General features: G+C 31.0%; 1 protein-coding gene across 1 annotated transcript; it reads left to right on the plus strand.

The window, feature by feature from the left end:
- The first annotated feature begins 15,079 nt into the window (after positions 1-15,079).
- LOC100783044 (vacuolar protein sorting-associated protein 36) lies at positions 15,080-24,517 on the plus strand. Its single transcript, XM_003531742.4, has 8 exons — positions 15,080-15,842; positions 17,997-18,200; positions 18,885-18,978; positions 19,078-19,135; positions 20,088-20,157; positions 23,294-23,429; positions 23,512-23,596; positions 24,166-24,517. The coding sequence occupies exons 1-8, from the start codon at positions 15,198-15,200 to the stop codon at positions 24,221-24,223; spliced, it is 1,350 nt and encodes a 449-aa protein (XP_003531790.1). The 5' UTR covers positions 15,080-15,197; the 3' UTR covers positions 24,224-24,517.
- Positions 24,518-25,211: the final 694 nt, after the last annotated feature.

A 25,211-nucleotide genomic window follows, 5' to 3' on the forward strand; every position in this document is an offset into this window, starting at 1 on the left:
TTACCCAAACCTACGCCGGTCCAAAAAGTAATAGATTTCAATTTTTTGAGGACGAAAAAAATGTTCAAAATTTTGTAAAGACAAATTTCAAACATTTCAATATTTATAGGGATGAAAAATATATTTTATTTTATAAATGTAAGTTTTCAAAAATATCATGTAGGCTTGGATTCATCCAAACATAGTTCTGGGTCAAAAAACAACACATTTCAATTTTACAAGGATGAAAAACATACAGAAAATTTTGTAGAAATGTATTCCAAACTTCTCAATATTTATAGGGGCGGAAAATATATTTTAGTCAAAACTAAAACACTAACGAAAGAGACAATGAAAAATATGCTAACTCATGTGACATGGCTAACCTAAACAAACTAACATAAAAGCCAAATAAAAAAATTAAAATATTTTTCGTCTTTGCAATTTAACATTTTTTTCATTTTTCGTCCTTACATTTTTTTTTTTCATTTTAGCCTTACAAAATGTGCTTTAGATGACGCTTTGAACACTGAAAAACACTTTCTAAAGCATATTAATTAGAAAAAAAACAAAACAAACACATTTTGCCAGAGTTAAAATGAAAAAAAAATTACAAGAACGAAAATAAATAAAAAAATGTTGAATTGCAAGAACAAAAAATGTATTTAAGCCTAAATAAACTAATGTAAAATATATATGAAAAACTAATGTAAAAGCCATATGATATGACAAGATTCTTTTACTATAAGGATAATCCAAAGTTTTTTTTTAAGAAAAGCAAGATTATTTCATTTTATTATGAATCAAATGCAAAATACAATTTAGAATATAATCATATTCATAGATATGAGTATTAAACCGAGAAGTTCTTGCAAGGAAATGAACTACTTGATTTGCTTCTCTCCTAGCAAAATTTATCATTGAGTTTTGAATAACTATCAACCTTGTTCTACATTCAAGAAATATTTTGTGATATTAAGAAGAACCATGCTAATTTGCTTGCAAATTATCAACCAAAGGATAATCCAAAGTTAACCAAGGTTTTAATGGATAAACAAACATGCACTAAAACATAAGAGACCAAACCAAAACTTAAAATGTATATAAGAGACCAAAGTTCTATTTTAGCATAATTTATTTTAATTTTGATTTCTATATTTTAAAAGTTTGGATTTTTATTTCTATAATTTTACTTTTTTTAAAGTTTTAATTCATATAATTTCATTTTGTGTAACATTCCATTTGAGACAAATTTGCTCTAAAGTAAAAGTTAATATTTTATGGTGTTGATGTCTCAGTCGCGCATGACCCTTTATTTGTTGATGGATTCTAGAGTGTGAAAGTAAAAGATTTTTCACATGATACCAAAGCAACCTCAACCATTGGATCTATTAGTTTTATAATAGAGTTCAGATTTTTTTCTCCTTTTTTCTTCTTTTTGGTTTTTTTTTTTTTGTCTTTCAAAATTTACTCCTACTCTTTCTCCATTTCAATTCATGGAATTTCTGTCGCGACGACCCCTAAGTAATTGTCAATGGCAACACCACTGTTTCCAAGCACTACGTTCTTAGTCCTTGTCACCTCCAAAGAACTAGTTGGAGTCTTTCACCTCCAAAGAATCATCGATAATTGTGACATCCTCTATCCCAACATGATATAAATGAGAAAAACATATAAAACACAAAATCTAATTAAATCAATTTTATTCAATAAAATTGTAAGTAAATTTATGTGGGTAAAGTGATAAATAATTGTTTCTATTTTATATAGTATTACTATGTTTTTAAGAATAAAATCATTTTTTTTATGTTATTCATGCATTTAAAAACCTGATAGCATCATGCCAGTAACACTAATAATGTAAAAAAAAAAAGGGGCAAGTGACCCATAGTTGATCAAAATTAATTAAATCGAAATGTTGCACCATTTTCTTTTGTATACTTATCTTATGATTTTAACTCTCTTCATTTTTTATTATATTATTTATTAATATTAATTACTTTCATTTTTTTTCTTCTATTTCTCTCCTATACATCCATGTCCAATGAACCTTATCCCTTATATAATATGAACTTATACATTCTAGGACGAGCACGTTTTGTTTTCAAAAAGAGAATTATATATGTATAATTACTTTACCTTTGGTGTAATTAATAAAAAATGAACATAAAATCATGGTGTACGTAATATTTAATTCTCACGTGTAAGGCTTCAAGAATACAAATACCACTCTTTGAGGGGGGAACATACAAAATCAGTTGTAGGATCCCTAACCCGCTATTACCGTCTGTTTTTCTTTTTCTATTGCTGTGTGGATAAAGTCAATAAAACAATTAATAAGCATCTAATGCATTCATGTCCATGCTCATCAAGGTCAGGTTACTTGGAGACATATTGGTGAGGCGAATCAAGTTGCGGATTTTTTTGCCAAGCAATCCATTATGGCAGTGAATTCTGTCCAGATTTACCAGTTTTCTCCTCCATGTATTGTTAATATGCTTCACGAGCTGATTTAGATAGCTTTCCCTAGAGGATTCTTAGTCCTCATTTGCAATTGTAATTCAATATATATATATATATATATATATATATATATATATATATATATATATATATATATATATATATTAACAAGTTTCAGCATAATTGATAAATGACTATCAACAAAGTCTAATTGAGTGACTGAAATAAGATGCATGAATTGTTGGAGACTCTGATACTTATATTTGATTCATACAAATAAAAAAAGAAAGATAATTCATTTCTAATGAATAATTTTTTAGAATCTTCAGTGTGTTACTTTTTATAATTAAGTTTTATAAAATTAACTATTTATAGATAAAGTTTTAAATATTTTGAACTAATTTAGAAAAAATTACTCAATAAACCCTTATGGGAAAAGATCTACAATACTCGTTGAGATAATATAAAATTATTTACATGATTCAGTTTACATAATGTAAAATTATGTACTAAAATCGAATTGTACATAATATTCTAAATAAGAAATATGAAATTAAAGTCTTGCTCTAGTAATTATTTGAAAGAATCAGCACTGTCTGAAACACAAAAAGTAAAAAATGTAGAAGATGAACAAAATAAGAGGCTTTCAATTTTGACTTGTTGGTATGTAAATATATAAAGAATTCCAATGAATCAAAACAAGAAAGAATCAGCACTAATTGTAGTGAAATTAATTGTGTAATTATACTCAATCAAAATATTATTGTAAAATTAAAATTAACATAAAATTAATCATTTACAATTTTAGAGAATGTCAAGTGTCAACGTTCTTTTAGAAAACATTCTTATATCTATATATTATTATAGACTATAGATATAGATAAATTATATATTTCCCACTTATAATTTTTTTTGGTAAAATTCTTTTTTTAGGCAACAATTAATCAAAGTCTTACATACTATTATATATATAATACTTATCCTTGCACATGTATTAAATTTACATTAAATCCTATTTTCTTAAATATGTGATTTTAATCTTTTATTTTTTTAATTGAAACATTTTATCTCTTATTTCTAAAAAAATTTAGATTTTAATTCCTTATTTTTTAATTGAGACATTTCATCCCACATTTTTAAAAAATTCATAATTTTGTCTTAGTTGTCAATTTCAAACGTTAATCCATGTACTCTTAAACATCATCTAACACATGTTTATTTATTATCCACATGACAAATATTTTTTAAAAAATTATTTAATTGCTAGCAACCTTAATTTATAAAAAAAATTAAAAAAATACATAGTCAAGTGCAAGATGGAAAAAATGGATTAAAATCATAGATTTTTTAAAAACTGATGGACAAAATATTTCAATTAAGAAACAGGGGGACTAAAATTGTGAATTTTTAAAATGGGGACAAAATGTCTCAATTAAAAAATAGAGGAACTAAAATTATAGATTCAAGAAAATAGAAAGACAAAAATTATATTTTAGCCATTCAGTATATTTAAATATATTTTTTTTAATTATGTTATTGGTATAAAGTGTCAAATAACTTTGTTGATGACTAATTTTTATAAAAAAGTGAAATATGTTCACACGGCGAAACATTCTTTTATAGTAGATTTTTATATTAAATTAATTAATTAAATATGGTAAGGTTATCATATATATAAAAATATTATAAGAAGTAAGATCAATTTATTAGAAAATAATGATAAAAATTAATAGAATCATTTGGATATATTAATTATAGGTATGATATGGTTTAATTTATTTTTTATTCAATTTAAGTATTAATAATATAAATAATAATTTGTAAATTGATTCAAATCATTGTTTATTTATTTTTGAATAAAAATATATTACTTAGAATTTAAATTAAATTTGCTAAAATTTGTAAAATATATTTTAGAAGAAAAAATGTGTCAAATAAAAAAAATTATATACGGGAATAATTAGATATAGAATTTTTTAAATTAGAAAATTTTGTATATAGGAATAATTATATACTTGTGTTAGAGAAAATGTATCAATTTTTTTAAAATAATAATATAAATTTTTGTTACATTAAATAATAATAGAAGAAATATATTAAATATTGATAAATAATTATATATCAGTGTTTAAAAATATATCAAATTTTTAAATATTAATATATGATTTTATTTCATTAAATATTGATATAATAATTATATGAAATATTTATAAATAATAGAATGTATAAGAAACCCATAAATGTCACACAAAAATTGTAGCTCACAACAAAAAGGAATGTATAATTCATAAATTAATTATACATGTTAATTATAGAAAATCATGATAATTAGTAAACAAATTATCATAACTATAGTACATTAAATAAATTAAATATCATATAATATAAAATTTTCCGAATCAATTTAAAATGTAATGAATCAATTTAGTCTTAAATTATTTTTTAATTATTAAATTTTTTAATCTCATACATAATTTAAATTATAATTCTTTCTTAATAGAAGAAATGTCTCACTTAATAGTATCATGATCAATTAATAAAATAGAAATCATTAAAATGAATTGAATAATGCTATTTAATAATCAATTCCATAATTAAACCCAGAAGAAGAAAAAAAGTTAAGGGATAATAAAATTAGAAAATTTGTGATCTAATAAGAAATGAGAATAAGAGGAAAGAAAGTATGCTAAAAGAAAGTGAAAATATATGATAAGGCAAAACTCCCATTCATTCAGCCATGTATAAATATAAATATTATTTAATAAAAAATATATTAAATATATATTTTTGAATCAATCAATTAATTTAAGATTTATTGGACTTATTAAGAGGATGATAAATGATTTTTGCTTCCCTGGTGGATGGGGGGTGGATCTCGCGTGCTTAGAGGGGGTTTTACATTAAGCTATGCATTGGTTTTAAGCTGGAGGTTGGTTCTAACCTTTAATCATACATGAGTTGTGCATTGGGTTAGTGTCTCTGTGTTTATAAGGTTGGTTTGTGCTTAAGCCATTGGGAGGGCTAATGTTCTCTGGCTAGACTTCGAATCCGAGGGAATGGTCTTTTTTCTCTGGTATTTTGTTTGCGTCTTTTTCTTGTATGTAGCAGTTTTATGACTAAAACTAGTCGGTAAAAGAAAGGTATACATATCAATATTTGTCTTCAATAATTACTCCACATTTTAAATATGAAATTGTCAATTCATACTCTGTCTTCCTTTCTGTTGATAAAGTTTATTTTTCTCTAGCTTTATCATTTTATCTTCTCTAAAACCATGAAATTATTTAAAAACTAAATATCATTATCCCTAAACAGCATCTAGTGAAAAAACCATAATTTTTAAAAGAGTGAATTAAAGTACCTATACAAATGAATGCAGAATAAAAATATTTTTTTTAAAGATAGGAGCAATAAAATACTGATATCGAAAAAACCAGATAAAAAATATCTTTTTTGTTATTAAATGACAAACATATTCATATATTTTCAAAATTTCAAAGTAATTCAAAAACATCTATACAGTTTCAAATCAAATTATACTAAAAAAAGAAAATAATTAAAGCAGTGATAATAAAAAGGGTAAAATGAGAAGAAAAGAAAATAACTAAATGAATGCAACGCTTCAAGGGTGGTGTCTTTGTCTAACAATCTGAAAAAGATTTTCTTGCATCTTCATAATTACCTTTAAAATTAAATCTCAATAACTCAATTATTCGGCTGTTGAAAATTTAAAAAGGAAAAAAATCATTCATTTTTCTTCTTCCTGTATTTCCCTTAATAAGCAAATGCAGAAAGAGAGATAGAGAGAATAAAATGGTAGAACATATCAATATTTGTCTTCAATAATTACTCCACATTTCAAATGTGAAATTGTCATTCCAAACTCTGTTTCCCTTTTTGTTGATAAAGTTCATTTTTCTCTAGCTTTATCATTTTATCTTCTCTAAAACCATGGAATTATTTAAAAACTAAATATCATTATCCCTAAACAGCATCTAGTGAAAAAACCATACTTTTTAAAAGCGTGAATTAAAGTACCTATACAAATGAATGCAGAATAAAAAGATTTTTTTTTAAAGATAGGAGCAATAAAATACTGATATCGAAAAAACCAGATAAAAAATACCTTTTTTGTTATTAAATGACAAACATATTCATATATTTTCAAATTTTCGAAGCACTTCAAAAACATCTATACAATTCCAAATTGAATTATACTAAAAAAGGAAAAAAAAATAAAGCAGTGATAATAAAAAGAGCAAAATGAGAAGAAAAGAAAATAACTAAATTGGTGGTGTCTTTGTTTAACCACTGAAAAAGATTTTCTTGCATCTTCATAATTAATTGGTTGCTAAAAATTAAAAAAGGAAAAAATCATTTATTTTTTTTCTTCTTGTATTTCCCTTGATAAGCAAATGCATAAAGAGAGAGGTAGAGAGAATACTCAATATTTAATGAAGAAGAAAAAAAAATCTAATTTTCACCTCTACAGACTTCCTTTGAGCAACAAAACCAACAAAGAAACAACTCTTGGTTGAAGACTCTAAAGAAAAAATTAGATCAAACTTTCAATCATAGTTATCAACCTCATATAGTGAAACATAGCAAACAACTCTGAAAACACTATAGTAAGATTGTAGGATGCAGGATGACTGTCAAAACAAAATATCATGATTGAAACTTCCTTTTTTAGAACAGTTTTCAGAATCGCAATGCTAAAGTAATAATCCAATATATTGAAATCACACCAAAATTTACTAACAAAACCATGAGTATAATAGAAAAAATTGAAGTACTTTTTTTTTATAAAAAAAACATAAATAAAAGAGAGATAGAGAGTATACTTAGTATTTAATGAAGAAGAAAGAATCTAATTTTCACTTCTGCAGAATTCCTTTGAGCAGCAAAACCAGCAAAAATTAGTTCAAACATTCAATCATAGTTATCAACCCCTAATCCTTTTTATTTATTTTCTGATTAGAAAACAAACTAAGAAACTATAGAAGAACAACCTACGTAGTAGTAGTAATAATAATAATAATAATAATAATAATAATAAAGAGTACACTTTTGATTCACTCTTAGAGTTTTTTGACAACATTATCTAGATAAGTATTTGCAAGCCACCAAAAAAGTTAAAACTTTGAAAATCATAACCAATAATTGTTAAAACTTTTAATGATTTGACAATATGCGATTAGATCAAAGTGTAAACTCAATGATACAAATTAGCTTTTAAATCTATTATTGTCAACATCTTAACTAAAAAAAGAATGCAATACACATAATTACATAATTATCATTATGCAAAAGCACTGCATAGCATTACCCACATATCCTTACCCTATAGTTGCAGTTCTACAAATTGTTCACAATATCTAAACAGAACAAAGGAAATATATAATAGATATTAACATTAAGAAGGAAAAAAAAAGAGTGGAAAGAGGAAATATCACATTTTTCTTCATGGTCATCAACATTTGTTGCATCTGGATGCCTTACATGTTAGAAACCCAAATGCATAAACTTGATTAGAATCAGAAAAGTTAAAATGAAAAGAAAAAAAAGGATGGATGAGAACCACCACATACCCACAGCTTCTAGTTGTTGGACGAAATCCATTTGATCACTCACATGGAAAACATCAAGAAATCCATAAAAGAAAATTTAGGGATATTAAAAACAAAAAATAAATATGAAATACATGTAATAATAAGAAAGATGTAAATGACAAAAAAGATGAGAAAACGAACTTACCAATGATATCGATGTAGTGGTGAAAGAGCTCACTGCGCAAGAAAATAACATAGAGATGTATATATTAATATGGAAAAAATTACTTAGCCACACTTTCTCCCAAAGAAACCCCACTAGAAACTAATTCAAAGACAAAGATACAAAAAATCCAATCATGCATTCACAAAAACCCAAAAATCTCAGGAAAACATCAACAAAAAAATACTTAAGCTAAAGAAGCTCTACCAAACGTCAAGTCCTTCAAAAGTTACAGAGAAAACAAAGAAACTAAAAAAAATAAAAAATAGAGAAACTAAAAAAAAAATAATGAAAAAATAGAGAAACTCACCAGAGCTTACAGTACTTCCAACACCACCACAATCCACAAACCTGAGAGCGTGCTCTTTTAAGACCATATGAAAACCCAGCCACATTTTCTCCCAAGCAAACCCCACCAGAAATTGATTCAAAGACAAAGATACAAAAAATTCAACCATGCATTCACAAAAACCCAAAAATCTCAGGAAAACATCAACAAAAAAATACCAAAAAAAATACTTAAGCTAAAGAAGCTCTACCAAACGTCAAGTCCTTCAAAAGTTACAGAGAAAACAGAGAAACTCAAAAAAATAATTGAGAAACTCACCAGAGCTTACAGTACTTCCAACATCACCACAATCCACGAACCTGAGAGCATGCTCTTTTAAGACCATATGAAAACCTAAATGCAGAAACTTGATTAGAATCAGAAAAGTTAAAATGAAAAGAAAAAAAAAAGATGGATGAGAACTATCACATACCACAACTTCTAGTTTTTGGACGAAAGCCATTTGATTTCTCATATGGAAAACATCAAGAAATCCATTAAAGAAAATTGAGGGAAGAAACAGAAAGATAAAAGAAAAAGAGGAGAAGATTGAGGAACAGAAAGAGAAGATTGAGGAAGAGATGGAGTAACGTGGAAAAGATTGAGGAAGAGAAAGAGAAGATTGAGGAAAAGAGAGTAAGGTGGAGAAGATTGAGGAAGAGAAAGAGAAACGGAGAGAGAAGACACTATTAAGTGGAATTAAATGGGGAGTTGAAATCCGCCAATCAGGAATTGACACGTGTCGCAGCCTTAGATAGGGGTATTTTTTATTTTTCTAAGTACTTCTCTCTTATTAGATAGTATATAGATACGTGGGGTTTTGGGGTAACTCACTTATTTTTATGAGGTCTTTGTAACTCTGCTGGGATTGCTACTTCTTGCAGTTATCTATTGTGTTTTCCTTATATATGAATTGTTTTGCTTTTTCAAAAAAAAAATTGAATCAATCAATTAATATATTTATCATATCAATTCATTTAAGATTTAATGGAATAATTAAATCAATTTAATAGAATAAATATAAAATCTATATTAATTAATTGAATTATTTAGAGGGAATGAATACGAGATTGTCACGTGACTTATGTTGAATCAAAGTTTGAAGCCTTGAAGATTTGTCTTTAGGTCTTAATTTTGGTGTGATGATTTTACAATGTTAAACAAGTTTTATAGGTGTGACATTTGTAATGATTGTTCTAGTCTATGCATGATGTTTGATATAGTTCAAGATTACCAATTTTTGTAATCTATTATACAAGTCAGTTTCAGAGGAAGGAAGACTTTGTAGCTTGAGATAATCAATCATCATTTTTTTTTTGTAATCGATTACTTAGTTTCTGGAAATGCAGAACAAAGAAGATTTTGACGAATTAATCGATTTTCATAATTGATAATCAATTAAATCAGTTTTATCTGTCAAAATTATAAATAGTCGCTTATGTTCTTTTCATCAGTGACTCTTGATACGTTTTTAACTTTGAAAAAAAAAATACTTCAAGAAAGTCAACTATGAGAGATTTACTGCATTTCTTATGGAGATTCAAGTTTGTGACACTCTCTACCCGAACATGTATATAAATGGGAAAACATATATAAAATGCAAAATTTAATTAAATCAATTTTATTCAATAAAATCGTAAGTAAATTCACATGGGTAAAAGATCCACATTTGTTTCACTGTTACCAAATAAAACTTCTCAGAAACATTTTTGGCTCAAAACAAGGTCATTCAAGTTTACAAAAAAAACTCAAGTTAAGAAGTAGAATCAAATAAAGTAAAATATTTGGAACATTATGTAATTAAAATAGAAACTCATGCCCCAGTATCACATTCTATTATAGTATTGTGTCCCAGCGTCCTCTAGTACAATGTTCCTTAAAGCAATTCACCTGTCATTTGCTCCCACAAACACAAGGTTCGAAATCATCATAGGATCCAAACACAAATAACACACGAGAAGTAAATTATCGCATTCCTAATTAGGTAGAGATAAACGAAAGCCCACACACATACACAGATATATATAACTATAACAAACTCAATTTAACACAATTTGTATCATTTTATCACTCATTGCGTAACATTACTTGTCCCAAGGATTTAATCACAAAATCACATTTCACACCTTCACATTAATCACATGTTCAAAATAACACATTTCAAGTATAGCACAACATCTCAAACTCACACAATTCATTACATACCATCATGTAACAAGTCACAATGATCATTACACGGGTGTCATGCAACAGATACACCAAGACTTAATCCTATATGCAACGTGATACCATGTCAGTGAAAAACAACATCAAGGTGCCTAGGAGTACATAATACAAGAGGTATGTCAGGTTACTCTTACTAAGTGAAATTATAAGATGACCAGTCAGGGTCACTCTATTTTGAGAGAATGCTCCAACCATATGGGATCGACATAAATTTAAAGGAACACTCAAACCGAGTGTATTTACCTCTCAAGACCTATATTCTGAAGAATCCGTTAGGGCCTCACCTTCATGATTCAGGTTCAACCCCTAAAACAACTTTTGGATGTAGACACTGCTCATGAATTATACAATATCCATGACCTCACACTTATTTTCAAACACGTTTAACATAATGCGCTACAATTTAACACCTCAACTTCCTAACTTAGAACCCTACACTTTTATTTTAACACCTCATGCATTGCGCTATAAGTTAACACCTTAGGTTCCTAACTTGAAACCCTACACTTTTCTTTTAACATTTCACGCATAAACACTTTTCTCATGACAAATATCAGTCGGGTTACTGTATAATTCACAACTTACAACACAAGTAATATCACATCTAGTATTAACCACACACTTATTCACAATCATATCTCATGTCCACAATTTAACATCTTATAGTTCATGAATTATATAATACTCACGACCTCACACTTGTTTTCAAACACGTTTAAGATATTACACTACAGTTTAATACCTCAGGTTCCTAACTTGGAACCCTACACTTTCCTTTTAACACCTCGCACATAAACATTTTTTTCAAGGTAAACACCGGTCGAATTATTATATAATTCACAACTCATAACACAAGTAATATTACATCAAGGATCAACCACACACTTATTTACAACCAAATTCCATGTCCACAATTTTAACATTTCACAACGTCACAATCCACCATCACATATTTATGTGTATCTCACAAATTAACACATGTTTAACTTGCAACTTATATTCAATCTCAATCATAATTTTATAATATACAAATAGTATTACATATATAAACATACACAATATATAAATAACTAAACAAACAAATATTATAATCATGAATTTACAAAGTGAAATATAATTAAACAAAACTACACTAAGGATTCACTAAAACTTTCGAAGAACCTTATAGTTAAATAAAATTTGGCCAATTTTAAAGAATAATAATATAAAATAATATATAAACTCATACTAAATGTTAAAACTAAAACAATAATTGAGAATGTCAATCAGTTAGCCTATTCTAATTCCAAATTATAATATTAATTCCAAACTATATAAAAAAAACTTAAGAAGCACGAAAAAGGGAAAATACAAAATTAATATCTCATTCCCTCTTACGATAAATTTCTCCTTACTTAATTTCATCAATTCACGTTAATTAGAAAAAGGCCCAATTTCTAGGATTCACACTCAACACAATAACATATTAATTTCACAACGATTTCGCATCAGAACATTAATTCATCCATCAAACACAACCAATTCACAATTAAAAGCATGCAAACAAAATTGAATTTCATAAAACAACCAAAAATAACCCAAATATTAATGCTTAAGAGATCCCTGCACATGTTCATTCGAATCTCCTAGCGTGAGCAACTCATCCCTTACCTCTAAGCGGGATCATGTGTGTAATCTGACAATGATAGCGATGTCTCTAGTGGTTCCCTAAGATTCCTCAAGATTTTATTTTGGTTTCTCTGTTAGGGTTTCTAAGTGTTAGAGAGAAGGAGAAGAGATTGGAGTCACAATTTTACAGTCTCTATGCAAGTGGCATATCTCTCTTCACATATATTATTTCGCAAATCTCAACGGTGAAAATGTGCAAAAATGGGTTCCGAACTTGGTGTCCAAATTTCAGGACGATCCAACGATTAATGAGTTTGAGATTGTAGTTTTACTGGAATTGATTTGAGTGTATGCAGGAAAAAATGATTTTTGGGAGAGGAAGAAGGAAAAAGGAAGTTGGGAGGAAGAAAGAGTGTAGAGACCTATCGTAATGGTAAAAACTAAATTAATATGTCTCTATTTATAGTTAGGATACTCTGAGTCTATTATTTACTCTATTTTTCTTTATTTTATCATTTTATAAAAAAGAACTCTATTTTACTCTTTCATTAACTAAACCAATTAAAACATCTATTTATTTTCTAAAACATGATTCTATTCTATTTATTTTCTAATAATATAAAACTCTTATTTTAATTAACAAAACCCTTTTCTCTCATTTATTATTAATTTTTTAAATAAAAATATTTTTATTTATTTTACGAAAAAATGAGGTGTTATAAAGTTAATCAAGATTCATTCATTATTTATCATGATTTGATCATCCTTAGAAGAAGAGTTTGAAGATGTTGTGATCTACACATCAAGGTGTATTCATAAGTATGAGTTTCCTTATTGTTTGTGATCTTGGTTAGGATTACCAAGATGTTTGTTAGTTGATATGATTTCAACTCCTCTTTTCTGTCTTGTAGAATTCAAAGGAGAAGTATGTTGAACAAGTGGCCTCAATAAATTAAGAGGTGGGATGAATTAAGTTTCTAAATTCTCACTAACAAACTTTTAACCCCTTTTGAATGATAGACTCAGAATGCAGAAGAAAAAGCAACAATTAATTTAATAATGTTCTTTAAACATACAAGATAAAATTGATTGCAATAACATATATGAGATAAGGGAAAAAAGAAATACAAACTCAATTTATACTGGTTTGACCACTTCCCGTGCCTACGTTCAGTCCTTAAGCAGCCCGCTTGAAATTTTCCACTACCTTTGTAAAAATCCTTTTTACAACTTCTAAACACCCAAGAAATTCCTTTCCCTTGTGTTCAGGAAACTCACCATTCAAGAGACAACCAGTCTCTGGATTACAATTGACTTTCTGAGAAGAACATAAAGATTTTTCTCCTTTAGAGTGGATAATACAATTTGAAATTCTTGGATGAACTCTCAATAGATTTGCAAGTGTTTGCCCAAGAGTTGTTGAGAAAGCATTTGACAATGAAGTTCCCTTAGAATATTTCTCTCTTTCTTTTTTAAGTTAGACACATATATATACGCCTTTCGTGCCTTCTCAAAATGGTTTGAAAAGATATGTCTTTTCAAAAAGCTTTTTTTGAAATTTTTTACTAGTAATCGATCACAGATTTTTGGTAATCGATTACACAGTTATATTTTGAAGGGTCATGATTTTTGAATTTAAATTTCAAGAGTTCCGTTGCTTAAGTTAATCTTGAAGCAATATTTTGTTTGTTGAAACAACCTCGTATTAATCTTGAAACAATGCTTAACCTTTGAAACAACCTTGTTTGATTCTTCTTTGGTATCATCAAAATCATATATTCATTCATTCACAAAGTAAAATTTAGAAAATTGCATATGCATAGTATTTGTATTTAATTAACTACTAAATTATTAGTGAAAATTCTACGGGATAGAATGACTAGATGTAAGTCCTTTAAGGACTAGACCAATATAAATTTTGTCTGATTATCTTTCTCTAATCCTTAATTTTGTGATTTAATCTTGGAAATGAAATTGGTGTTAAAGAGTTACAAAACTTTATTTTTCATATGATTGTGTTATCCTAGTTTTTTTTTTTACAATCTCTTAACGAAACTTTGATTAATAAAAAAAATGACCGTTTTAATTGAATTAACAAACAAAGTGATAAAAATTTCAAAAAATTTTATTCAATTCTTTTTTAGATTCCTTGCTAAGCCAACAACACCACCTCATAGAATCAAATTTTCTTTTATTTTTTTAATTTATAATTAAATTTACCTTAATTATATAAAACAAGATTTTGCTATACGAAAATAAAATAAAAACCAAAAGTGAAAAATCCATGAAGTCTAAAATAATAATATCTTGATGTATAAACAATAAAAATTAATAATATCTTCTTCTTTTGTCTTCAAATTTCCTTATATAACTTTAGTCTCTAAATAACATAATATTTTTTGTTTAATTATATAATTATTTAACTCGATACTTTTCATTATATAATTTTCATAAGATTTGTTAATTATTTAACTCGATACTTTTTACATAAGTGAATATAACTCATGTACAAATATTATATTTTTTATATTAGTTACTTGACAACTAATCCCCATGAGCTTTAACCAAATTGAATATTTATATATGATGAAAAGAGTGTAATTATTTCATCTTAAACCAATAAGGATCCAAATTAAATATTTTAATAATTGAAAAATTAAATTAAATCTTAGAATATAAGGAAGGGACAAATTTTATGATGAAGTTTTTTTTTTAGATACATATTCTTTTGTTTTAAGGGACATCTATTCTCCCACTAGAAGAAGTCTAGAACTATAGCTGCCACTTTCAGAACGACGTCGAACCTCGCTTTTCGCCGATGGCCGGAAACTGCTTGCCGCCGGTGAAGCTCACCGGCAGCGGCCGCCCGGTGCTCGAACCCAACGAAATCGAGTGCTTCTTCCTCTCCGGCGTTGACCTTCTCAGCGAAGACGACCCCAGCTTCCCTCACCTCAAATCTGGCCTCCTCATCCTCACCACGCACCGCCTACTCTGGCTCCCGGACTCCGCCGCATCCGCCGGCGGCACCGCCGGCGCCATCCCCCTCGCCGCCGTCTCCCACATTTTCTCCCCCAAGATGTCCCTGCGGAAGGTGTTCGCCTCGCCGCGGGTCCGGTTCCAGGTGTCACTGTCGCCGGAGGGAAGGGTCTCCGCGGCGGGTTCGCGATCGGTGGTGGCGACGGCGGTGGTGAGAGGGAAGGGGGATTGCGACGCGTTTTTGGCGAAGTTTACGGAGAATTGCCGCGCCAGGGCGTGGCAGGAGGCGGAGAGTGGGTCCAGTTCGGGGTCGAATTCGGCAGTGATGGCGGCAACAGCGACATCATCATCGTCGGGCGGGATTTATTCGAGCGACGGAACGGTGAGGATGGTGGGAGTGTCTGGGATACTGAGGAAGGAGCAGGAAATGTGGGAGAGTACTGATAGGAGCTTGCAGGAGGCTTTTCAGGATTTGAATGCTCTCATGGTATGCTAATGCGTTTGCAGAAATGTTTTTTTCTTTTGTATAGTTAGCTCATGTTTGGTAGATGGAAAATCTTAGATTGGGAAACTATGATTCTCATGTTTGGTTATGCAATTAATAAAAGAAGAATGAAGGGAAATATGATTCTCGGAATCAATTTTAGCTCACTTTTCTGCAAAACATTCCCAAGGGGGGGGGGGGGGGGGGGTGGGGACAGGAATCCAACTTTTCCGAGTGGAGGACAAGTTTTAGTTACATATTTTATATGAATCTTTAATTTCCAAGAAACATATTAAGACTAACCAAATGTATTTTACATATTCCCAGGAATCATGATTCCTGGGTATGAAAAAACTTCTCCCCTATCAAACACCCCCTAAGGTTAAAGTAAGTAATCACAGTCGTAGTTAGAAAGCAAATGGTTAATATTTTAACACATTTATGATTTGTTATACATGAGAATTATAGACAGCTGATTTTCTTATCAATGATTGTTTACTTTCCCCTTGACATTGAGTTGCTCACTTTAGATGAGTTGGATCCATTTTGAGATGGGTGTATACGCAAAAAAGGTTTACAATGAATGTTCTTATGGTATGATAATGTGTTTGTGAAAATGTTATTCTTGTAGTTTGAATGCAACAGCTAGTCCCATTTGATTTTGGGGAGTGTTTTTTGAAGGATTTGACTCCTTGAGTAAGGGTAAAGTTGTTAATGAGAAAGTAAATGACTAATATTTCAACACATTTTTAATTTGCTATACATGTACACGTAATATTGATGGTAGTTTTTTCATCAGCGGTTGAGATATGCAATTTGCTATACATGTTCAGTTCATGTGACATCGACTATTGATTTTCTCTATAATGACGACTGAGATTACTTACTACTTTACCCTTTAAAGTAAGTTCCTCGCTTAAGAGGAGCTGGTTTCATTTTTGAAGGTGCATGTATCTGAAAAACAAATGACTGATAGACATAATTATGGATGATGTCAATTATGTCATGTTTAAATAATGTGGTGTGTTTATTTGTGTCTACTTTGATTGTGTGAAAGGGTTATTTGATAGATAATTTTTTCCTTGTTGGAGCAAATATGGATTGTTTTGAGTTTTAGCAATGGTATTTGGGAGGAATGACTTTGGTGAACAGTGTTATGAATGACTTTTATAACTCATCAGGAGATAATTTCATGTTCAAATAATGTAACCAAATTTGTTTATTTGTGTCTATTCTGAATGATTGTGTGAAAATATTATTGGAAATTGGATAGATAATTTTTTTGGTTATTGGATCAAACAAGGGTTGTTATGATTTTAGCAATGGCATTTGGCAGAATGGTTTTTTAATTCATCAGGAGAGAATGGATGTACGAGTGGGGAGATAAAAAATTATTGTAAGAGAGAGAAATGTTACCCGTGTGTGTCAAGGAAACTGTTCCGTATGGATTATCTGCTTTGAGCTTTTGGTGGAAAGGGGATAATATAGATGGATTGAATCTAATTGAATTCTGCTTCCCAGAAAGTGTAGTTGGTTTGCAGTTGAGGGAGCTGTAACCTATAATTTTGGCATAGGATTTGTTCAGGATTCACAAGTGCACCATTTTTCAAATCTTTATGCTTATCATGACTTGCTTGGGCTATGAGTTGTGAGGAAATTTGGGTGGTTGTTGGCTGTGATGCTTGCATATATAAGCTGCATTTTTATCATGCTGCCAAAGGTATTCTTAACCATATCATCCCTGCAACCTAATCATGCAGATTTATGAAATTGTACTCTATTTGTCATTGGCAGTGTTGAATTATGTATATATGGAGTAATTTGCAGAAAATATGTTTCCTTCTCTTTTTAGGATTAGTAAATAAGAAAGGAAACATCACTCGATTTGATTGACGAGTAACCACTAAGGAAAATAATCGATGATCCAATAAATGGCATAATTTTTATGCTTATTTTGTAGGTGAACTTGTGCGCTGAACATTGAACTCTACCTTTATGCTGTGCAAACAGTCATTAACTCATAGTTTCTCCTACTTGATTGTGACAACCGTAGTTAGATCGTAAAGTATTTTTGTACTGAAATTCTTTAGCTGGTTTTGTTTTTAGTTTGTATAAAGATAAAGGTGCTTAAGTTTTGTGTTGATTTTGGATTTGCAGAGCAAGGCTAAAGAGATGGTGATGCTAGCAGAGAAAATGAGGCTAAAACTTTTGTCTGGCTCAAATTCTCAAACCAATGCAACTAATGATGAGGAGATGGGTTCGAAGGAAGAAATGCAAGATTGGTTATTGAGTGTTGGTATTATATCCCCTGTTACGAAAGAGTCTGCGGGTGCTTTGTATCATCAACAACTTTCTCGTCAGGTTGTCTTATCACTTCTCCTCAATCATGCATTACTATCTTAGTAATTGAAAGATCATGCAAATTGTAAGACATGTTTTAAGAAAGATATTTATTATTATTATTATTATTATTATTATTGGTCTTTTTTCCTTAGCATCTAAAAGAATGATTTGATCTAAACAGTTCAAGATTAGGATTTTTTACCATGGAGCCTTTTGTTCCTGCTCTTTTTATTGGGGGCATTCTCATGACTTATATTGTTCAGTTTCTGAAAAAAAAAACATTTCCAAAGTCCGCAGAAGATTAGAATATCCTGGATTAATTGAAAAACAGAAAATATGCTTTGTGTACATAAAGCTATGGTTTAAATCATTATGCATGAAAAAAATTGTCAGTGTATCTGTTTCTCTGCATTGCACAATATTGGTCTTTTGGCTCAATTGTTATGCAAAAATCTAGAAAAAGCTCTCCCATTCAGTCTCTCATACCTGGGGATATGAGTTGTTGATTTTGATATTTTGCTAACACCTACAGGCTGCGTGCGTATCATTTTATATGTTTTTCTTACTTGTATAAAAGTACTAAGAAAAATATGGCCTTTATTTATTTATGTTATGGAGTTAACCCATGGTCATTTGACTAATTGCGTTTTGTTAGTTTTCTATTTGTTTAAAATAATCTAATCTGTCCTTGTTAATGCTTAGTTGGCAGATTTTGTTAAAGTTCCACTTGAGAAAGCTGGGGGAATTATCAATCTTATTGATATATATTGTCTCTTCAACCGTGCTCGTGGCACAGGTTTCAAAACTGTCTCTGTGTTCCCTTAGACATGATTTTCTTTCAAGTAGTACATTTTTTGAATTAATGCTTCCCTTCTTTTGATTGTTTAATAAACAGAATTGATCTCACCTGATGATTTGTTGCAAGCATGTTCTCTGTGGGAGAAGTTTGATGTGTATGTTTTACATTATCTTCTATTTAAATTACTTCTGTTACTGTGATTCGGTTAATTACTGTAGACATGGTGAGTGGGTGACTTCATTTCATACTCCATGGGATTCATGGTAGTTAAAATCGGGATTAAAAATTATAAAATTGCAGGGTTTTACGATGTTAATCCCTCCGAATGACTCAGATAGCACATGGAATTGTAGTTGGAGTGAAATTGTTGTAAAATCCTGATACAAGTTGTAAAATTGTGATTTTATGATTTCTCGAAACTGACCCAGTTGCGTTTTCAACCCGGTTTCATATTTTACCTGCTTTTAATGTTAGTGATCTTCAAAGCTGCTGCTTCTTTGTTGACAGCAAACCCTAGTTGAAGGACAAAGAGGCTGCTTCTGCTTCATAATGAATCCTAACCACTGTTATACTCCCTCTGTCTGAGTCATCTGCCACCCACCATTGCTGCTTGAAGTTTTATTCTCTGCACCAGTCACCATTTTTTCTCTGTTCTATTATTTGTTTGAATTTCTTCTCTGTTTGGCACTGTTGACTGCCCAATTGTTTGGCGCTGTTTTATTCTCTCTTACATTCTTGTTAGAACCCACATCCACCTCTTATTATGTTACCTTGGTCACAGTTCTGAACTAAAGTGGAAATGGATTATGGGTTATGACTTATGAATATTGTGCATGACATTTATGGAATATGGATTATGAATATGGGTTATATGTACTAATAGGCATGTATATGAATTTATATGCATAATAGCATATGCATACGAACTTTGTAAAATCTTACGATTTGATTTACGATTTTACAATTTGTACCCTCCTTTGCAATTTGAGGTAAAATCTTGATTTTAATTACCTTGTTAGGATTCTACTCTGTTCAATACTTTAATGCAATTCCCTTTTTGGTTTGTTGTATTTCCGTGCTTTGATTATGTTATTCAATTGTTTCAGCCAAGTGGTTCTGCGCAAGTTTGATAGTGGAGTCATGGTAATACAGACGAAGTCCCACAGTGATGAGGAGGTAAGTTCATTTTATCTTTTCTTCTGTAGTTTTTTAATTTTTATTTTTGGTTTTGTTGTTGTTATTTAACTGGGGAAATCATCCTTCTATTAATTACAAATTTGTGGGATCAGGTTTGTGGATTGTTTTAGAATGCTTGTATTTATACTACCTATGTTTGTCTAATAAGTCCTGAGTTTAGACTTTTACTTAGATTCTTCCCTGTTCCCAAACGGTGTTATAGGACAGGGTGGGTCCCACAGATGAGGTTGGGCCTTTGTCTCCTGGGCCATCTAGGACTGAGAAAGAGCATAGTTGTATGAACCATAGCAGCCTGCCTTGAAAACTGAAGATTTATCAGCAGATTCAAAACTAGGTTACTGCAAGTAAACTTCATCAAATAATCATGTTCCTTATTAAAAATGGTTATTAACATCCTGCTGATTAAACAGAATGTTGTTTGGGGGATAGAGAATGGAGAGGTGGAAGAAGTGGTAGACAGTGAAATCAGAAAAAGATGAAGTGGGAGTAATAGGAAATGAAAGAAGAGGTGGATATGCTGAAATGGGGAGAGAGGGGAAGGGCAGAAAATCGAGAGTTGTCAGACTTAAATGAAACACAGAAGAGGATATCCTTAGAGATATAAAGCATACCATCTTTTGATAAATCATTTGTATCCTTTATGGGTGGAAGACATGTTATAGTGACCTAAGGAATTTATAATCAGACAGCCTAGTCTAAAGGGTGAAACACCTGTTCACCATCAGGCTGGACATATTTGCTTTTGGTGTTTAGTAGCAACTCTACAATAGATTTAAACTAATGAAAGATAACAGCCCTCAGATTTAGAATGGAGTAAATAAATCCAACTTTAGTGCGTGCAGGCATCAGCATAAGTTACATGGTCTGAGATTCCACCAGATGATAACATAGGAGCTAGTCCCTAAGATCAGTAAATATAAGTTAAAAAAGGGTAAATAGCAGTAGATGACAATCATGACACGGAAGGCAACTGATGAGCCTTCCCCAAACAGCATGCTGAGTGGATGTCAATGACTATTTTTTTATGAATGAAATATTACAAGTGTCAGTGCAGTTTTAACAGAATTTGAATCAGCTATAGGAATGGGGGCAAAATTTTCGTTTTAACTTTTAAGGACTGGGTAATCCTCTCCCCTTGAGTTAGCTTTGAGGTTGAGTTAAGTTTGGTTCATTTCTAATATGGTATTAAAGCCTATATGGTCTTGAAGTTGGGTTGATGTCCAATGCTGCAAGCTTCATCCTCTAGAGGTCTAATGCTGGTAATGAGGGTACATTGACTAAGAATATGGCTAAGTTGCTCCTTATAAGTCTTGGGCAATCCTCTCCTTTCGAGTTAGCTTTTGGGGTTGAGTTAATCCCGGTTCATTTCTAATAGGCAGCCTACTCTACAGTGCCAAATTGAGCAGAAATTTTGAAGAGATGACAGAAGCATAGAAAGAGGAGCTGATCTAGTTGCCTCCAATCCTGGTAGTCATTTGTTACTTTGCCACTCCACCATCTTCTGTGAGAAACTGATTTGGAATGTCGAGGTTTACAACAAATCTGTTTATTGAATGACCTTCTGTTACTCTTTACCTGCTGCTTTTACATGAGGAAAATGTTCTATTCTAGGGGCTCATATTCAGAGTGTGCAAATGTCATAGGCACAGTTGCCAGAATTGGAGCATGAGCAGAGGAAGAGTAAACATGAGGATCACCTGTGGACTGAAAGTTTGAAAGGGATTTCTAGGCGAGGCTATACTAGAGTTGAAAATCAGGTTCTAGATACCAAACTAGGGTTGAAAATCAGGTTCTAGATACCAAACTAGGGTTGAAAATCAGCCAAGCTGCCATGCTGTCGCAGATGCATCAAATCTTGAAGGTGATCTTTATGGCGTGTATGTGGCGCTCTTCTCTGTGACCAAGTCCAAGATTGTTGGGGGTGTCGTCCCTTTTGCACATTAGCCGCTGCAGCTGATTAGGAATGCCCTCCTCCATGTCTGGTAGTCTATCAACCTTTGCAAGCCTCTGCTCAGTTTGAACATATTGTTCTTCCACTTCATTCATCATCACCTGTGATCATGTTTCTGTGCTCTTGATACCACTGATATTGAATTTAGGTGAGAAAGATAAACAGAAACAAAGAGGGGAGGAGAGAAGAATAACAGAACAGAGAGGACAGAGGGAGAGAGAGATTAGAAACAGATCAGAGAAATTGTGCATTGTACTTCTTGATTATCATTTCAGTCTGTCTAAAATGTACAACAACTATGCTTTATTTATTGGCAGCTACCCAACGGCTTACAGTTATAAAATTCTAACAAACAATAGCTGCCTAACTAACCAACTAACATTTTTTTTCTTATTTATATTTACTATCAGTTTATCCTTATTTTAAGGTTGATTTTTATCAAAATCCTTTAAGCGTCTTTATTTCGGTTGCCTCAAGGGTTTTTGTTTTGCTAGTATATATTTTGAATAGGGTTACCTTTTTTACAAAAGTAAAAGAAAAGAAAATAGCATGAGAGGATGAAATAACTAGTTCCTCTTTGCATAAACTTGGTTGTTTGCCGTTTGTATCTCTTCTGGTTGGATCACTGGACCAGCAATTCGGCCGGTAATCCTGTGATCTGGCCTTTTGACTAGGTTGATCAATGGTCTAGTTTGTGCAAAGCAGTAAAGCACTATATCTCTTTCCAATTACTTAAGCATAAAGTATTTCAGCCGTGGTTGTTCTTTTACCAAACATTTCATCATGTTATTTTAGTTCCAAAGTTGAACTTTGGATCTCCCATTCTTAGTTTTGATTTTTTTATCTGCAATGGACTATACAACGTCTGCAAAATTTTATTGGTTTCTATTATTTCTTCCATCTGCCATATAAATTTCTTTGGCTAATGTGCTTATAACTTACCTTTAATAGGTTGCTATGCGGACATGAGATTATATTTTAGATAGATGATTTCAATTTCTGCACTGTTTTTTTTTTTTGATAAGATGGGAACTTTGCCTTATTTTTGTTTTTCAAGATGTCAGTCTTCATTAATGCTTTTGTCATTTTGACATCAACTTCTACTAATGTTGAGATGGAAGGCGGTCTAATTAGCCAAAAGTGACTAACTGTTGTTTGGTGTAGGTTTTCAATAAAGTCAAGATGCTTGTTTTGAAACCTGACGCCCTTCGAGCTGGAATAAGTGCTAGTGATGCTGCAAGGACACTAGGGGTTGCTCCAGCAATGGCAAAGGAGCATCTCTTGTCTGCAGAGAGCAAAGGTATGCTGCTGGATCACTTTCTTCAATACTATTGGGTTTTAGCTACATAACCGACTTCTGATTTTCATGGAATCTTTCCCAGGTTTACTATGCAGAGATATCAGCCCTGATGGATTTCGCTTTTATATTAACTTGTTTGTGGAAATTGACCGAGATTATATGTATTTGTAAGTAAACATTCTATACTTAATCTGCAGTTTTGACTTATTGATATTCCAGCAAAACTGTTCCCCCTGGAGCCCCCTTGAGCTAAAACTTGTATGTACTAAGGCTACATTTTATGCTTGTTCAGTATTTGTTGACCAATTGTCCTTTTCTTTTTGTTTTGTCTTTCCGATGTTCTGTTAATCTTTTCAAATTATACTTGAGAGTTGAGACAATCATTGCATTCCTTCACACATAAAAAAATAATTCTCTTTGTAGTTGCAGTGTTTCAAGATTAGAAAAATTCTCTTTATATAATATGCTAAAATAACCAAGTCTTCCTACTTCATATAGATTGAGTATGCTATTTTTATTTGAAAATTAATGCTTCACCTTTTGAAATTAGTATCACTGGCCTTGAAGTCCAGCTTTCTGCTTTGTAGCTTCTCAAGCAATATTAATTGCTATCCCTGTTCCTACACCTCATTGGTTTCTGATATAACATTTCAATGATAGAACATGATTTTGTTCATTGATTGATTTCACTAATATAAGCTGTTTATTGTAAAGTGTTATTTTGCCATTTATGCAGAGTGAAAGATCAGGGAATTTATGCCTCGTGGGTACAGGCTAACGATACTCATGCTTGAGAGTCCCAAGCATGTTTAATTCAAGGTATGCATAAATTTTAAATTGATAAAGCGATGATAAGCAGGAAGGGAAAAATGTACACACACACGCATACAGTTTTACTGTGCTTCAATCAATGTGAGATTTTCATTGTAGAGGACACTTCACATAATCATTCTGTAGAAGGATTATAAATACTTGAAAAGACTCGAAGCAAAACTTATATGTATCATGTCATATCATTCCAAAAGCTATTGTTACTCTTAGCCTAGCTTTCCATACATGATGTATGATGATGTTGAGGATTACTCTGATATCCATCCCCCTTTTTTATTATGATACCAATACTCAACGTGAGTTCTTAATTATTTGTTATTTGTTAATTACTTTTAATGAGTCTTAAATTGTTCACACTAGAGAACACACTCACAAACCTACTAGGGTTGGCCTAATGGCGAGAGATTTGGATAGTTCTCACGAGATTCTAAGTTTAAACTTCATTGCCATCCTTGTACACCAAAAATAAAAAGAATACACTCATCAAATACTCTTAAAGCTTAGTATGTACATGACTTGGGCTAGTCATGCTATTTAACTATCATGTCTTAACAGTTCTCTCCTTTTCTAGGGGGTGGTGTGAGTGGTGTCTTAATCACGTATGATGGGAGGGTGATGCTGGTGTCAATGGTGCCTTAGTCTCATTTAAGAAGGATATAGAATTTTATTATACTGGGCTTGAGGGCTTAAGGCTTGCTGATTCTATGGGATTTTAGGACCTCTCAACCATTGACACGTGTTGTTCACAATAATTAAATGGTCGACCTTATGTGTGTAGTTTGTCGTGATAGGCTCTTGGTTGGACAATTCACAGTTCTTCAAGCATCAAGCCTGAAAAAGGTGTTGGCAATCTACTTGGTTAGATAGTTCACAACTCTTCAAGTGGCAAACTAAGGCCTAGGTGATTTTACTTGACCAGAGTCTTCAAACCTTTTTGATAAAGCTAATAAC

The sequence above is a fragment of the Glycine max genome, chromosome 8, assembly GCF_000004515.6.
Source record: "Glycine max cultivar Williams 82 chromosome 8, Glycine_max_v4.0, whole genome shotgun sequence".
Classification (NCBI taxonomy): domain Eukaryota; kingdom Viridiplantae; phylum Streptophyta; class Magnoliopsida; order Fabales; family Fabaceae; genus Glycine; species Glycine max.

Coding starts and splice junctions, on each gene's coding strand:
- LOC100783044 (XM_003531742.4), top strand. CDS start 15,198: ATGGCCGGAAACTGCTTGCCGCCGGTGAAGCTCACCGGCAGCGGCCGC. Junction 15,843..17,996: donor AGGATTTGAATGCTCTCATG/GTATGCTAATGC, acceptor TTGGATTTGCAG/AGCAAGGCTAAAGAGATGGT. Junction 19,136..20,087: donor CTGTGGGAGAAGTTTGATGT/GTATGTTTTACA, acceptor CAATTGTTTCAG/CCAAGTGGTTCTGCGCAAGT.